The sequence below is a fragment of the Acanthochromis polyacanthus genome, chromosome 1, assembly GCF_021347895.1.
Source record: "Acanthochromis polyacanthus isolate Apoly-LR-REF ecotype Palm Island chromosome 1, KAUST_Apoly_ChrSc, whole genome shotgun sequence".
Taxonomy (NCBI): domain Eukaryota; kingdom Metazoa; phylum Chordata; class Actinopteri; family Pomacentridae; genus Acanthochromis; species Acanthochromis polyacanthus.
Genome location: NC_067113.1, coordinates 62,799,554 through 62,817,420, shown reverse-complemented (window position 1 = coordinate 62,817,420; position 17,867 = coordinate 62,799,554). Strand labels below are relative to the sequence as shown.

At 46.6% G+C, this 17,867-nt stretch overlaps 2 protein-coding genes across 3 annotated transcripts in view; both read right to left on the bottom strand.

Annotated features, from left to right (window-relative positions):
- ptprz1b (protein tyrosine phosphatase receptor type Z1b) overlaps positions 1-10,177 on the bottom strand; it is a 97,505-nt gene extending 87,328 nt beyond the window's left edge. The window contains exon 1 of one of the 2 annotated variants that reach the window (XM_051950762.1): positions 9,830-10,177. In XM_051950762.1, the coding sequence (XP_051806722.1) occupies positions 9,830-9,893 (64 nt within the window). In that variant the 5' untranslated portion in view covers positions 9,894-10,177. The remainder of the gene's footprint in view (positions 1-9,829) is intronic. The other variant, XM_051950763.1, reaches the window with a different exon arrangement.
- On the bottom strand, positions 3,186-6,722 carry LOC127534762 (uncharacterized). Its single transcript, XM_051950793.1, has one exon. The coding sequence runs from the start codon at positions 6,330-6,332 to the stop codon at positions 4,386-4,388; it is 1,947 nt and encodes a 648-aa protein (XP_051806753.1). The 5' UTR covers positions 6,333-6,722; the 3' UTR covers positions 3,186-4,385.
- Positions 10,178-17,867: the final 7,690 nt, after the last annotated feature.

The following is a 17,867-nucleotide window of genomic DNA, read 5'->3' as shown; positions in this document are numbered from 1 at the left end:
CATGTTTGTTTCTTATACAAAGTTGTGAACGTTTCCACCACCTGGTTACACTGGTATCTTCTGGAATGTATCGTCATTCATGCTTATGAAGGTTCCTCAAACTGGCCAGTAAATGTTGCCTCATAGTACTTTTGGATGTTTAAAAAAAATAAAACTCTCAGATACTTTACCATCAAGAGTTTTGAAATCCGACACTGATGGCCTGCATTTTGAAGTTATGCTCCAGCATACCTGGACCTTATGGTTCTATTAATTTTCTTCCGAGTTATTGCACTCGGCAAACACTATGCTTTTAAGTTATTTTATTATGCTATAACAAAAATGGGTAAAATAAGAGTGAATTCATGCACCCCCAACTCAAATAGACACTGCAGTTAAACTTTGTTTCCAAACTTTTGGGTCACCCTGTACTATTTGTTGTCATTTTTGTGCATTCAGAGTCCCAATCAAAGCGTTTGGATCATGCATACAATGGAAACAAGAGTCCTGAAAGTGCCTGTGATAAGGGCGATTCCTCTAAATGTTTGTGCCACCTCGTGAATAAAATTTGATTTTTTTCTGGGCTTGAACATTACTGGACACACTTGGGATCATGCAAGTACACAAGTCAACAAAACATTGGTTTAGTCATTTTTAGGCGTTTATAAATGGAAATGATACATGCTATATCTTTCAAGCAGTAATAACCAATATCATAATTAACTGTTATGTAAACTGAAGCTGTAAACTAAGTATCTTTCTTGATAACTTCAATGGTAAGCATTTTTCAACTCTGACTGTGGTTTCCTGTGAAGTTCACTGTATCTCATCCCTGCTCTCTACATATTATTCATGGATTTACACATTCAGTATGATATGCATGCCAGAATGTATGTGCCAGTATTTTGTAGGCAATTACTATCACACCATCAGGCATCCTATTATGCCACCGGATGCAACCCCTCTGGTTCAAATGCTCAGAGTGCACTAGAGCGGACAGATGGTATCTCACAAGCAGAACATATGATCACTGAGTCACACTAACCAGAAAACATTACATATAGTGTATGTTGGTATGTTGCCCAGATTTTTTCAAAGGTACATGTAAGGGAGACTTCTGCTATTCATCCAATATTTGGATCACTGAAAGAATTTCAATAAGATCAGTACAAACTACACTCACACCGATTAACAGCAGGTAGACTGCATGTCTCCATCCAACCAATTTTCATGCAACATCAAATATATTTAACCACCAATGCACCAAACCACTTTTACTTAAAAGACCAGAGTTAAACCCAATAAAATATGTATAAATGGGAGTACTAACTGCAGCCAGACGATGTAAAATTCATTCTGCACCTCTGAGAGCTGCTGCGTGTTAACTCTGGTGGTATCATGCTACTGCAACAAAACTTGAACCTCCTGAAGATAAAATAGTGAGTCATCTCATAAGAGAAAATGCTATGCAGTCCGTTAGGGGTGTAAAAGTACTGCCACCAACTCCAGCAGACCCAAGCAATTATAGGAAGAAAGCAACTGATGTAGTTTGGCATGTTTTGAAAGCTGAGTGGAATGAGGTGAAGACTGGAGGACTGCTGTGAAGCTGTAGGAACACCAGAGGAGGGGAGCCCAGACTTTACCGCCATGCTGAGCCGAATCAGATTAGTTTCAAATCTCTAACCAGCAGGATCACAGGACACTAAAACTCCAAATTACAGGGGTTTCCAACACTTGTATCCACATATATTCAAAGACAAAGTATTGCATCCCAACAGAAGCTCACGTTCTCTCTTTGCTGCTTGAACTGCACATATAGAATGACAGGGAGCAGGTGTGACAACCACTGAGAAGTCAGATGCATGGCTTATAGAGGAAACCATGCTGGTGAAAAGCATATGGCACAGTGAATAAGGCCGTGTTCACTGGCAGACGCGACTGGACCAGAATGAGAGCACCAACAACATCACAGTGATTTGTATGTGTGTGTTTGCATGGAAGAGCGTGAGAGAAAAAGGCTGGACAGGAAAACGTGTGTGATTTTGAGTGGTGTCCAGGCATATTGTGAGACAGATGGCAGGGGAACACTGTGCTGCCTTCCTCTAAAGGGAATGCTATATTTCTCACTATGTATCTAAAAACATAAGCTTTGACATAAACATCTGAAAGAAAATTAACCAATTTACATCACATGATCGCAAAGTGAATCAACAAGCATCTGCTGGCCTGCAGTATCTTCAGACCACAGCCAAGCTTTGACCGAGCACAGGCATTTCTAAAAGAGATCATCAAGATGAATGGGAGAGCAGTAGGAGCTGAGACCTTTAAAACTCCAACAGAAAATGATCTCAGCCTGTCGCATGCTGTCTGAGATCCGGAGATCACTTAATTCCGAGGATCTCCAGTTAATTAAAGGACAGCCTTTTCCCCTCTGGCGACAGCAGGTGGAGGAAGGAGTTAAAGGCCAGAGGAATTTATCGGAAATGTGAGCTTCGTTTTCTGAAACATTAGCAGCAGCAATCACACTGCTGTGATTAGAAACGACCAATCAAAAGTGAAGGCACTTCAAAGAGTGACAGCACTCACTCACTCACTACATCATACATCACCATCAGTCTATTTCTGTACCAAGTTAGAGTTATCAGATAAAAAATAAATAAAAAGTCTCATGGTCTCATTTGAGTTAATGTGATCACACAAAATTTGATCAAATGGGAGAACAGAGGTTTGCAGTGAGGACATGAAAACAATCGGAAACCTCTGATCTTGGCTTCCTAAACGGAATGTCATGAGATTCATCTCCTGCACTTTTGAACAAATGATGAAATAAAAACAGCCAGATAACTTTGTTATGGAATCGATGTTAAAAAATTTAGCATGCTCTTTGATTTGTCAAAGGTCAAATCAAAATGTCATCCAAAGCCCTGGTGAAGATGGGTGGATTCTGATTACCAAGAATCCTTCAGAGGGTTTGAGGAGGTCCTCAGCATGTTTCTCATTGCATTAATCATCATCAACATGACTAAAAAAAACCTTTCTTCTTATGTCCAGGAAAAACCTATCTTGGAAAGTTGATGAGACACAGTTTAAAGTAAGGTGAACCTAACTGGATAACAATGTCTCAGGCAACATATTTAACATGAACACCCACATACACTATTCAATTCAATTTTATTTACATAGCACCAATTACAGTCAAATTGTCTTAAGACGCTTTACACAACCCATTTGCCGGACCCCTAGAGCAAGCCCTAAAGCAACAGTGGCAAGAAAAACACCCTTTTAACAAGGGAAAAAAACTTCGAGCAGAACCCAGCTCAATATGTGTTCAAAAGTTTGGGGTCACTGAGAAATGTCCTTAGTTTTAAAAGAAATGCATTTTTTTCATTGAAGATCTTCTTTTCGTTTCGGCTTTTCCCTTCAGGGGTCGCCACAGTGAATCAATTGCCTCCATCTAACCCTGTCTTCTGCATCCTCTTCTCTCACACCAACTACCTTCATGTCCTCTTTAACCACATCCATAAACCTCCTCTTTGGTCTTCCTCTAGGCCTACTCCCTGGCAGAGGGAAACTCAGCATCCTTCTACCAATATATTCACTCTCTCTCCTCTGGACATGTCCGAACCATCTCAGTCTGGCCTCTCTGACTTTATCTCCAAAGGCTCTAACATGTGCTGTCCCTCTGATGTACTCATTCCTGATCCTATCCATCCTGGTCACTCCCAAAGAGAACCTCAACATCTTTAGTTCTGCTACCTCCAGCTCTGCCTTCTGTCTTTTACCCAGGGACACTGTTTCCAGACCAAACAACATGGCTGGTCTCACCACAGTTTTGTAAACCTTTCCTTTCATTTTAGCTGAAACTCTTCTATCACACATCACACCTGACACTTTTCTCCAGCCGTTCCAGCCTGCCTGTACACGCTTCTTCACCTCTTTTCCACACCCTCCATTGCTCTGTACTGTTGACCCTAAGTACTTAAAATCCTCCACCTTCTTGATCTATTCTCCCTGTAACCTCACTCTTCCACTTGGGTTCCTCTCATTCACACACAGATACTCCGTCTTACTGCGACTAACCTTCATTCCTCTCCTTTCCAGGGCAAACCTCCACGCCTCTAGCTTCTCCTCCACCTGTTCCCTGCTCTCACTACAGATCACAATGTCATCTGCAAACATCATAGTCCATGGAGACTCCTGTCTAACCTCATCTGTCATCCTGTCCATCACCATAGCAAACAAGAAGGGGCTCAGAGCTGATCCCTGATGTAGTCCCACCTCCACCTTGAACTCCTCTGTCACACCTACAGCACACCTCACCACTGTCTTACAGTCCTCATACATGTCCTGCACCACTCTAACATACTTCTCTGCCACTCCAGACTTCCTCATACAAACCACAGTTCCTATCTGGGCACCCTGTCATAAGCTTTCTCCAGATCTACAAAGACACAATGCAGCTCCTCCTGACCTTCTCTGTACTTCTCTATCAACATCCTCAAAGCAAATATTGCATCTGCTGTACTCTTTCTTGGCATGAAAGCATACTGCAGCTCACAGATGTTCACCTCTGCCCTTAGTCTAGCTTCAACTACTCTTTCCCATAGCTTCATCGTGTGGCTCATCAACTTTATTCCTCTGTAGTTGCCACAACTCTTCACATCTCCCTTGTTCTTAAAGATGGGCACCAGCACACTTCTCCTCCACTCCTCGGACATCTTCTCACTATCTAAGATCCTGTTGAACAACCCAGTCAGAAACTCTACTGCTATCTCTCCGAGACACTTCCATACCTCCACAGGTATATCATCAGGACCAAGTGCCTTTCCACTCTTCATCCTCTTCAATGCCCTCCTCACTTCATCCTTACTAATCTTTGCTACTTCCTGGTCCACAACAGTCACCTCTTCTACTCTTCGTTCTCTCTCATTTTCCTCATTCATCAACTCTTCAAAGTACTCTTTCCATCTTCCCATCATGCTATTGGCACCTGTCAACACACTTCCGTCCTTATCCTTTATCACCCTAACCTGCTGCACGTCCTTCCTATCTCTGTCTCTCTGCCTTGCCAACCTATACAGGTCAGTCTCTCCCTCCTTACTGTCCAACCTAGCATACAAGTCATTGTAAGCCCCTTGCTTGGCCTTTGCCACCTCTACTTTCACCTTATGCTGCATCTCCCTGTACTCCTGTCTACTCTCTTCAGTCCTCTCAGTGTCCCACTTCTCCTTAGCTAACCTCTTTCTCTGGATCCACTCCTGTACCTCCTCATTCCACCACCAAGTCTCCTTATCCCCTTTCCTACCAGATGACACACCAAGTACTCTCCGACCTGTCTCCCTGATCACATTTGCTGTCGTTGTCCAGTCATCTGGAAGCACCTCCTGACCATCCAAAGCCTGTCTCAACTCTTTCCTGAAAGTCATACAACACTCTTCCTTTTTCAGCTTCCACCATTTGGTCCTCTGCTCTGCCTTTGCTCTCTTCATCGTCTTCACCTCCAGGGTCATCCTACACACCACCATCCTATGCTGTCTGGCTACACTCTCACCTGCCACTACTTTGCAGTCACTGATCTCCTTCAGATTACACCGTCTACACAAGATGTAGTCTACCTGTGTGCTCCTACCTCCACTCTTATAGGTCACCCTATGTTCCTGTCTCTTCTGGAAGAAAGTATTCACTACAGCCATTTCCATCCTTTTTGCAAAGTCAACCACCATCTGTCCTTCTGCATTCCTCTCCTGGATACCAAACCTGCCCACGACCTCCTCATCATCTCTGTTTCCTGCACCAACATGTCCATTGAAGTCTGCACCAATGACAGCTCTCTCACTTATAGGGATGCTCTGCATCACTTCATCAAGTTCCAACCAGAATTTCTCCTTCTCCTCCCGCTCACATCCTACCTGTGGAGCATACCCACTAACAACATTGAACATCACACCTTCAATTTCTAGCTTCAGGCTCATCACTCGATCTGACACTCTTCTTACCTCCAGGACATTCCTAACAAACTCCTCCTTCAAGATAACTCCTACTCCATTTCTCTTCCTATCTACACCATGGCAGAACAACTTGAACCCTGCTCCTAAACTTCTAGCTTTACTACCTTTCCACCTGGTCTCCTGGACACACAGTATGTCCACCTTCCTCCTCTGCATCATGTCAACCAGCTCACTACCTTTTCTTGTCATAGTTCCAACATTCAAAGTCCCTACTCTCAATCCTAGACTCTTGGTGTTCCTCTTCTCGCTCTTCCTACGAGCACATGTGGGGATATGAAAATACTGATGTAAAATAGGCCACCCCTTCAAAATGTATTTAATTGGTAATAATATTGTGCTATTCATCTTCAGTTTCCTTTTTTTATTATTTTCTTGTCTTTTCTCCTACTGTACATTATTTCTGAGCCACACAGTGAGATTTGCTTTAGATGCAATTCATACAGCCCGCCACAAGAGGGAGTTGCTCTCAAGGGACTTAGGCCGCTGCCACGTAGAATAAGCAGCTTCTGCTGTACCATGAAAAAGCAGACAGACAACCCAGATCTGCAGCACAGCATTTATGTTTTGTGTTGTTGTTTACAGGTATGTGTTGAGGGCAGTGGTGTATGAATGTGAGTCATGGTTGCTTTGCTGGTGGGACAGTTTGGCCGTGTTTTCCCACCCGGTGTAATTGAGAGTGATTTGTCGGTTGCCAGTCAGAGGCTAGGCTAGGCTGGGGTGGCATGCTAGCGCAAGCGCGGGGGCGACACATGGGCTGTGTCCGAAATCGCATACTAACGTATTACTCATACTAAATGTGACGTCAAAATAAGTATGTAGTGCGTTCACACTGGATAGTATGAATAGATTGAGTACGCGAGAAATACCTGGATGTATACTATATCCGGAAAAATTTTAAGTATGCGCGGTGACCACACTAGTCATACTCAACTGCCCCATAATGCTTTGCGAGCTATCCACTGAAATGCAAGGCTCCGTGGGATATGTGGCCGGACCGCGGCGATTTTTATTTTATTTTATGTGGTTAAGTAGTCATCCTAATCACCCCACAGATTTGAGAAATAGGCGTTTTCTGACCAACGTTTTAAATTTGTCAGACGTCTCACAACGTGCTACTGAATGCTAGCAGCTAGTTGCAGCAGCTCGCTTTGCATACAGAACAAGTGGCAGCTACCTTGAGTAGCCTGCAGCTACAACTGAAACGATTCGCATAATCTGGCTAATAACTGCATGAGGAGTGCCGGCTTGAAATTGCCACATTAATTATGCGACTGTTTGTTAGCGTAAAATCGACCTGAAGCCGGCATTCAGCCGAGATATTTGATAGCCGTACTTCCGTTTTTTGTCGTTGGAGGTTTGAAATGCATTATGGGAAACGGAGTAGTATACTACAGTGTGAACGGTCGGCATTCTAATCATACTTATAGTACGTAGTATACAGTATATACTCATTGAGAATGTAGTATGTAGTACGTTAGTATGCGATTTCGGACACAGCCATGGATTTGAATTTAGCTAATTGAGAACTACTGTGTTTACTACTGTGAGGCTAAAGAGATTTTTGTACATTTTGTATTTTGGTTTTAATGAATATGTGCGAGATGTTGTGTAGAATAAGCAGCTTCTGCTGCACCATGAAAAAGCAGACAGACAGCCCAGATCCGCAGCACAGCATTTATGTTTTGTGTTGTTGTTTACAGAAAATAAACCCATCAAAAGACACACTGACTTATGTCCTCAGTTAAGTGTGCAACACACACCTTCCTCCCCTCCTCCTTCGACCAACAGTAGTCCACTTTCCACCGGCACCCTGTAGGTTGACAGCACCGATGGCGGTCGTTGTTAACCCGGGCCTCGACCGATCCGGTATGGAGTCATACATTTGATTTGCATATTTGATTTGGCTAAAGTTTTACGTCGGATGCCCTTCCTGCCACAACCCTCTGTATTTATCTGGGCTTGGGACCGGCACAATAAGACACTGGCTTGTGTCCCCTTGCGGCTACATTTTTTTTTCATTGAAGATAACATTAAATGAATGATAAATCCAGTGTAGACATTGTTAATGTGGTAAATGACTATTCTCGCTGTAAACAGCTGTTTTTTAATGGAATATCTCCATAGAGGTACAGAGGAACCTTTCCAGCAACCATCAGTCCTGTGTTCTGATGCTACATTGTGTTAGCTAATGGTGATGAAAGGCTCATTGATGATTAGAAAACCCTTGTGCAATTATGTTAGCACATGAATAAAAGTGTGAGTTTTCATGGAAAATATGAAATTGTCTGGGTGACCTCTAACCTTTGAATGGTAGCTTATGTATTGGTGTCACCATTTCAAACTCAGTCAAACATATCTTTGGCACATCTGTCCCGTGGTTTCCTCTTAGCTTCTGGCCAACATATGTATTCCTGATATGATGAGCCACTGGTTGATATATTGACCTGATTGTCAATTCATCAGTGAAGCTCTACTGCTGTCTGTGTCATGTTTCATGAACTGGACATGTCACACTGATTTGATTCTGGCATCTTTCATTTGAAAAGCATTAAGTGAGATCAAAATTGACTTTGCAATTCTGATACAAGAAAGCTATTTCATTTTTTTTTAAACTGACACCAGAACTGACAGAAATTTAATGTCTCAAGCTCCATTGATTAATTTTTTCCAATAAATTTGAAGCAATAACATATGTCGGCACTAGATTACACTGACAGACTGACCTGATTAGAGGGTTTTAACTTCTACTTGAAACACTGACAGCTCAGAAACTGTAAATAACAGCTCGGCTACTGGCCTGGTTTTGATGTGTCTTAAAGTGATGATTCACCTTGATCCCGCCTGAAGGACAGCACGTTTATTTATGTCCGATCCTATTTTTTCATTCTTGTCTGATGTATAGATTTCTGGTTACATCTGTTTTACTTCCCCACCTGTTACTCAAATCTGCATCCAGTCCTGTTCTCAGATGTCCTGACTGAAGGGATCTGGGATTTAACATCCGCTCTACTGACAACTATCTGGCGTGGATGTATTTTTACCAAACTCTTCCAACATAATGCAGAAGCCTGACACTGAAGGGTCAAAACAGACACTGAAGTTTATCAGAAAAACATTCAGGTGGTTATTGTGAATTTTTAGACCTGTGAGTAAACGATGACAACATGGATTTGTCCATTAGTTAAACTAGAAAAGACACATAAAGCAAAGATTTATGCAGAATGATGTGATACTATTTATGCCTAATTAACAGTGACACATCTCCAATCATATTTTAGTGCTTCCTGAGAATATAATGTGGATATAATGGAATATACACCGTTTGGCACACAAGGAAGCCAAGCATGTTTGCAATGGAGAAGCACAGCGCGTCGATGACAACATCATTGAACCTTTATCAGATAAGTTGAACAGAGTCTGTGGGAGCTGTTTAAACACAAAGACCAGCACTCACACAACACTGTCACACTGCACGGCACATTTTATTTAACTTGTGTTTGTAAAAAGATAAAAAAAAGCCGTTCAACATGTTCGGAGCATGATGATCCTTCACGTCCTGCGATGATTCCCCTGAAACTAAATTTGAGTGGGCACAAACACTCTCTAGCCTCTCCTGTTCTGCAAATCCCCCCCATCTGAAATGAGCGTTTCAATAAATCTACATCTACAATTCGTCTCTTTGCCGCCGACTGCAGATTTTTTGAAAGCCAGCCTGAAAGTGTGCAGAATATCGGAGGGGATGAAACAGACGCACCGCTCAGTCTTCACCAACACGTCCACGGCATCACATGTCAGCCACCACAGGCAATTAAATCCGTGACTGCCCCTACACAGTTTCTTACCTATTTGGCTGAAAAGGATCAGCTGGCAGATGATAATATGGGTCCGTAGAACTGCCGTGTCCATGGTCTCGGCGAGCGAATTCAACGCAAAGCGGCAGAAAGTGGGTTGAAGCGGGGACGGACGGTGCGTAAAGATGCGCTAAGAGGTCATCATTCCGCCTTTCCTGCCTCTGAGTGGAGCGGCAGGGCTCGAATCGCTGAGGTTCGTCACGGCTTGGTTCGGCTCGGGTTTGGTTTGAGGAGTGCGGGCTCCGCTGGCTGGTTGGATGACTGTGGACGCGCACTCACGTATACGCGCTATAAGAAACGGGGCTGAGTGTGCGCGCCGCCCACTGCCCTTAATGGAAATCACTATAGCGCTCCTGTAATATTCTTGTGATATTACCACAGGGACATGATGGTGTGTGTCTGCAGCATGCAGCAATGACAGATCACACTGGGAAGTAGCAGCTAGACACATGATTCCCCCAAATGTTGACACTATTTGTGAAAAAACTATGACTTTAAAGGGGAGCTTCGGTTTTTTTTCAACCTGGGGTCTGTTTTCATATGTCATTTCATACATGTGAGTGATGGAGAAACGAATTTTCGACATAGCTCCAGTATTTAGCCAGGCAGGCAGCTTAGCAGCTCAGCTAGCAGCTCAGCTAGCGAAAAGTATGGGGCAATTTGCCCCCCCCCAAGAAGTGTCCCACAACAAAGAGTGATCACCAGGTAATGTACAGGTTCTCGTTCACTTCTCATTTCTAGTATGTTGTGGGACACTCGTTGAGACTATCCAAGCCGGTCAGTGTGGGGAAAAAAGCATGTTAGGGCGGACTTTGAAGCGGGGGGGGGGGGGGGGCAAGTTGCCCCATTCTTTTCGCTAGCTGAGCTGCTAGCTGAGCTGCTAAGCTGCCTGCCTGGCGAAATACTGGAGGTATGTTGAAAATTCATTTCTCCATCACTCACATGTATGAAATGACATATGAAAACAGACCCCAGGTTAAAAAAAACCAAAGTTCCCCATTAACTGAACTTGTAATTTAGGGCAATGCAAGAAAAAAGTCATATTATAGAATATTGTAGAATTGTATTTATGCTCAGTTATGCTATGGGTCATTCCACAATTGGAGGACATTTGGGCTCCAAAATATTTGAAAAAAATGACCTTCTCTTTTACAATTTTCTGCTCCATATTAATCAATAATACGAATACAAATAATACACACGTGGACAAAATTGTTGGTACCCCTCAGTTAAAGAAGGAAAAACCCACAATTCTCACTGAAATCACTTGAAACTCACAAAAGTAACAATAAATAAAAATTTATTGAAAATTAAATAATCAAAAACAGCCATTACTTTTGAATTGTTGATTAACATAATTATTTAAAAAAACAAACTAATGAAACAGGCCTGGACAAAAATGATGGTACCTCTATAAAAGATTGAAAACTATTTGACCAGAGTGACATGATTAACTCAGGTGTGTCATTTAATTGACATCACAGGTGTTTCCAAACTCATAATCAGTCAGTCTGCCTATTTAAAGGGAGACAAGTAGTCACCCTGCTGTTTGGTGAAAAGGTGTGTACCACACTGAACATGGACAACAAAAAGCGAAGGAGAGAATTGTCCCAGGACATCCGAAAAAAAATGATAGACAAACATCTTAAAGGTAAAGGCTATAAGACCATCTCTAAACAGCTTGAAGTTCCTGTGACAACAGTGGCTCATATTATTCAGAAGTTCAAGACCCACGGGACAGTAGCCAACCTCCCTGGACGTGGCCGCAAGAGGAAAATTGATGACAAATTGAAGAGACGGATCGTTGGAATTGTATCCAAAGAGCCCAGAGCAACCTCCAAAGAAATTAAAGGTGAACTCCAAGGCCAAGGTACATCAGTGTCAGATCGCACCATTCGTCGTTGTTTGAGCCAAAGTGGACTTCATGTCATGACTCTCGTCCTGCCTGGTCAGGTTTTTGTCTGCTGCCTTATTTTATTATGTGCCAGGCTTTGTTTGGTGCCATGTTCCTGTTGTCTATGCTGTGCTTTGGTCCATCTCTCTCTCTCTCGCTCTCCTAAGTAGGTCAGAGTGGCTTCAGCTTCAGCTGAGGCCACTCTCCTCATCAAGGGTGCAGCTCTGGCTGAGCAGCTGTCTCCGATTCATCATTACACATCTCCGACAATAAAAAGCCGGTTCAGACACTCATTCGATGCCGGATTGTTATATGACTACCAAGTTAGTGACTCTCCAGCCGACCAAGTCAAGTTTCGCTATTTTTGCCTAGAACTCGGAGGTCAGATTTGAATTCTCTGAACAGTAATCCTCTTCTACCTTTGTCTTCTACTACAGTTCATTCTGCTCAGCACAACGGATTCCTAGATCACCCCTCAGCCATCCACAGCCAGAACCCAGCCGAGATTCACCACCAGGAGGAGACCACAGCCGAGACCAAAGCCCAGAACCACAGCTAAGTGAATTCTACAGCCAAGACCAATCCTAGAACCTCAGCCAAGAGAATTCAACAGCCAAGTCCAAGCCTAGAACCTCAGCCAAAAGAGATCCACAGCTAAAACCAAGAACCCAGAGTCTCCGCCAAGAGAAAACCACAGCCAAGCCCAAGCCAAGAATCACAGCCAAGAGAAGACCACAGCCGGAGACCAACCCCAAACCCCAGCCATAAAGAAATCCTCATCCCATCACCACCACGACCCAAGCCCTGCGCCCCAGACAACCCAACCTCCACAAACCACTCCCTTCCCTCACAATAAAATCCCTAAACTCTCTCCATCTGTAGACCTGAGTTCTTGCACCGGTTTCCAACCACCGATCGTGACAGAACAATCCGGCCCACATGGAAGCGGAGAACTCAGGTCCAGAGGAACCAACCCCCGCCCAGGTCTTTCAGGCCGTGTCCGTCCATGGTCACCTTTTAGGGCAACACAGTAGAACCCTGAGGAATCTAGTGGAAGCGGGGAACCAGGTATCAGCTCAACTCCAGTCCCTGTCAGACCAGATGACTCAGGTGACCACAGCTCCCACGGTGTTGGAACAACATGGCCAAGCGCTTCAGGAACTTGGAGCAACGAGTCGACTTCTGAACGATCAGTTTGGAAACATGACGGCACAGTTGCTCCAGATTACCTCCGCTCTTGCACAGCTCTCCAATCCGCAGCCTCCTCCAGTCCCTCCGTCGAACCCACCTTCGCCCAGCAATGAAGATGCCGCCTTAGCCCCGAATTGGTTCCCGGAACCCAAGATACCCGACCCAGCTCGCTACGCAGGAGACCAGGGAGCCTGCGGAGATTTCCTGATGCAGGTATCATTAGTTTTTAGCGCACAGCCTCAGAGGTTCCGCACTGACGAACAGAAGATCTCTTACACCTTGAGCCTATTGACCGGTTCGGCGCTTCGGTGGGGATCGGCTGTTTGGCAGAACAAGAGACCCGCCTGCGCTTCATACTCTGCATTCACCAAAGAGATGAAACGCGCATTTGACCATCCAGTTCGTGGAGCGGATGCCATGAAGAGGCTGGGCAACTTATTACAGGGAGGACAAAGTGTGGCCACCTATGCCGTGGAGTTCAGGACTTTAGCGGCGGAGGTGGACTGGAATGACTCTGCTCTCCGGTACCAGTTTCTTCGCGGGCTTAACGAGGAATTAAAAGACGAATTGGCCCGCCGAGAAGAAGCGGCGGATCTGAACATACTCATAGACCAAGCTATCATCCTGGACAATAGGCTGCGAGAACGGAGGAGAGAAAAAAGACTTACCCACCTCCAGGCGTCTCGTCCTTCCCTCGCTGTTCAACCTTGTCTCAGTCCACGACCTAGGGATTCCAGCCCGGCGGTATCCTCCCCTCCACAACCACGAGCGAGCTCTTCGACCAAGTCCTTTCCGGTAGGTGGAGAGGAGCCCATGCAGCTCGGACGAGCCCACCTCTCTCCCGAAGAACGAGCTGAGCGCCTGAAGCGGGGAGCATGCTTTTACTGCGGCGAGAGGGGTCACCTAGTGGCCGCATGCCCATCCCGGCCGGGAAAAGACCCGGCTCACCTCGGTCTGGGGAGATCCGGGTGAGCCAGACGTCCGTCTCCCCCCCTCTGACACACCTCCAGGTTTCATCCTCCCTTCAATGGAAGGGGCATCAGATTCCAGTGGAAGCACTTATTGACTCTGGAGCTGAGGGAAACTTTATTGATGTATCCATAGTCAGACGATTGTCTTTACCTACTGTACCAATTAAAACCCCCCTATGTGCATTAGCATTCAACGGACGTCGTTTAGCCCAGGTCAGTGACCAAACCATTTCGGTTACCCTTAGGACCTCAGGTAACCATGTGGAAACGCTCTCGTTTTTTGTGATATCTGGTTTGAATTCACCAGTGGTCCTAGGGTATCCTTGGTTAAGTATGCATAACCCCCAGATAGACTGGAGATTAGGGAAGATTTTATCTTGGAGTACAGACTGTTATGCAACATGCCTGGTGTCAGCTCAGACCCCCGGCGGTCCAGAACCAAGAACTCTGGCTTTTAACCCCGATCTAACCTCCGTACCTTCAGAGTATCATGATCTAGCGAACGTTTTTAATAAAGACCGGGCCATGTCTCTACCTCCTCACAGGCCTTACGACTGTGCGATAGATCTGGTGGGGGGCGCTCCTCTACCAAGTGGCAGGTTATATAACCTTTCAAAGCCGGAGAAATCGGCAATGGAGACTTATATCAGGGAGTCGCTGGCAGCCGGGTTGATTCGCCCGTCCACTTCTCCAGTCGGGGCGGGTACCTTTTTTGTAGGGAAGAAAGATGGCGGACTCCGGCCGTGCGTCGATTACAAGAAACTGAACGACATCACGGTTCGCAACAAATATTCGTTGCCGCTAATTGACTCCGCTTTCACTCCCTTACACGGCGCCACCATCTTCTCTAAATTAGACCTGAGAAACGCTTATCACCTGGTACGGATACGGGAGGGGGACGAGTGGAAGACAGCATTTAACACTCCGTTTGGCCATTTTGAATATTGTGTCATGCCTTTTGGATTGACGAATGCTCCGGCTGTCTTCCAACACCTTGTGAACGACGTTTTGAGGGACTTCTTGAACCGGTGCGTATTTGTTTACCTCGATGACATCCTGATCTTCTCCCGCGGCCTGGGGGAGCACCGGCGGCACGTGAGGGCGGTCCTCGAGCGATTGCTCGGGAACCGGCTTTTCGTTAAGGCTGAGAAGTGTGTGTTTCACGTGTTGTCGGTGGCCTTCCTGGGTTACATCATTGCCGCGGGGGAGGTCAGGATGGATCCAGCCAAGGTTGCGGCGGTGGTTGATTGGCCGGAGCCCAGGGATCGCAAACAGCTTCAGCGGTTCCTGGGCTTCGCCAACTTCTACCGCCGCTTCATCCAAAACTACAGTCAAATCGCGTCCCCTCTCACCGCGCTCACGTCCAATACCCGTCCGTTCGTTTGGTCCCCTGCTGCTAATCATGCATTTGTTACATTGAAGTCTAAATTTGTCTCCTCTCCTGTTCTTGTCCAGCCAGATCCCACTCAACAGTTCATAGTGGAGGTCGACGCCTCAGACACCGGAGTAGGAGCGGTGCTGTCCCAGCGTGCAGGCGGAGATGGGAAGCTACACCCCTGTGCGTTCTTCTCTCGAAAGCTCTCCCCAGCGGAGAGAAACTATGACGTTGGTAACCGGGAGCTGTTGGCCGTTAAAATGGCACTGGAGGAGTGGCGGCACTGGCTGGAGGGAGCAGAGGTGCCGTTTATGGTATGGACAGACCACAAAAACCTCCAGTATCTGCGGTCCGCCAAGAGACTAAACCCGAGGCAGGCCAGGTGGACTCTGTTTTTTGACCGGTTCCAGTTCACCCTAGCCTACCGTCCAGGTTCCAGCAATGGAAAACCCGATGCCTTGTCCCGTATCTCCTCCAAGGAGGTTTCTCCAAAGGAGCCAGAACCCATTCTGTCTCCTTGTCACCTGGCTTGCCTCACGTGGAATATTGAGTCTGTGGTCAAGAGAGCTCAGCAAGACCAAGTGTTTCCCGAAGCCGGTCCTCCAGGAACCTTGTTTGTCCCTGAAGCAGCTCGGTCGGAGGTTCTGCAGTGGGGCCACTCCAGCCAGTTTGCCTGCCACCCAGGGGAGTTTAGGACTCTGTCGAACCTGAAGCGGCGGTTCTGGTGGCCTTCTATGGCGAGAGACTGTCGTCACTTCGTGGCAGCTTGCTCCGTCTGTGCCCAAAATAAGACTTCCACCGCGTCTGCTCCTGGTCACCTTCATCCTTTGATCATTCCACGGCGGCCCTGGTCGCATATCGCTTTGGACTTCGTCACTGGATTACCTCCATCCCACGGTCAGTCTGTCATATTGTCTATTATTGATCGATTCTCAAAGTTTGCTCATTTGGTTCCTCTGCCGAAACTTCCCTCGGCCAGAGAAACCGCTGATTTGTTGGTTCACCATGTCTTCCGTGCCCATGGCCTCCCGCGAGACATAGTGTCGGACCGAGGGCCACAGTTTACATCGGCGGTCTGGAGGTCTTTTTGTTCTGCCCTCGGGGCCACGGTCAGTTTATCTTCTGGTTTTCACCCCCAGAGTAATGGCCAGACGGAGCGGCTGAACCAGTCTATGGAAGCTGCCCTTAGATGTGTGTCATCAAAGGATCCGGGCTCTTGGAGCAAACAACTCCCCTGGGTGGAGTACGCCCATAACACCCTCCCCAGTGCCGCTACAGGTCTCTCCCCGTTCCAGTGCGTCTATGGTTACCAACCTCCCGTGTTCCCGGATCAGGAGAAGGCTATTGAGGTCCCCTCCGTCAGGTCCCATCTCCGCCGGTGTGCACGCACCTGGAGACGGGCACGTGCCGCCCTGCTCCGTTCGTCCCGACGCACCCAGGATCGGGCTAATCGTCATCGGTCTGAGGCGCCGATCTACGCCCCTGGTCAGAAGGTCTGGTTGAAGACCCAACATCTTCCCCTTCGTGCCTGTCCCAAGAAGTTGTCTCCTCGGTTCATTGGTCCCTTTACTGTCTCCAAGATCATAAATCCTGTCGCCGTCCGTCTTACCTTACCTCCGTCTATGAAAATCCACCCCACATTCCATGTGTCCCAGCTCAAACCGGTTCAAGAAGCCTCGCTGGCTCCTCCCGTGCCGGCCCCCCCGCCTCCTCGCATGCTGGATGGCGATCCCGTGTACACTGTGTCTCGGTTGCTGGATGTCCGCCGTCGGGGCCGGGGTCTGCAATATCTAGTTGACTGGGAGGGTTATGGCCCGGAGGAACGGATGTGGGTTCCCAAGTCCCGCATCCTGGACCCCTCCCTCATTCGGGATTTCCATCGCGCCCGCCCTGGCAGGCCCGGTGGGGCGCCAAGGGGCGCCCGTTGAGGGGGGGTACTGTCATGACTCTCGTCCTGCCTGGTCAGGTTTTTGTCTGCTGCCTTATTTTATTATGTGCCAGGCTTTGTTTGGTGCCATGTTCCTGTTGTCTATGCTGTGCTTTGGTCCATCTCTCTCTCTCTCGCTCTCCTAAGTAGGTCAGAGTGGCTTCAGCTTCAGCTGAGGCCACTCTCCTCATCAAGGGTGCAGCTCTGGCTGAGCAGCTGTCTCCGATTCATCATTACACATCTCCGACAATAAAAAGCCGGTTCAGACACTCATTCGATGCCGGATTGTTATATGACTACCAAGTTAGTGACTCTCCAGCCGACCAAGTCAAGTTTCGCTATTTTTGCCTAGAACTCGGAGGTCAGATTTGAATTCTCTGAACAGTAATCCTCTTCTACCTTTGTCTTCTACTACAGTTCATTCTGCTCAGCACAACGGATTCCTAGATCACCCCTCAGCCATCCACAGCCAGAACCCAGCCGAGATTCACCACCAGGAGGAGACCACAGCCGAGACCAAAGCCCAGAACCACAGCTAAGTGAATTCTACAGCCAAGACCAATCCTAGAACCTCAGCCAAGAGAATTCAACAGCCAAGTCCAAGCCTAGAACCTCAGCCAAAAGAGATCCACAGCTAAAACCAAGAACCCAGAGTCTCCGCCAAGAGAAAA

Bases quoted from the DNA above. Each gene is read 5' to 3' on its own strand.
- LOC127534762 (XM_051950793.1), bottom strand. From the start codon at position 6,332: ATGAATAGCACAATATTATTACCAATTAAATACATTTTGAAGGGGTGG.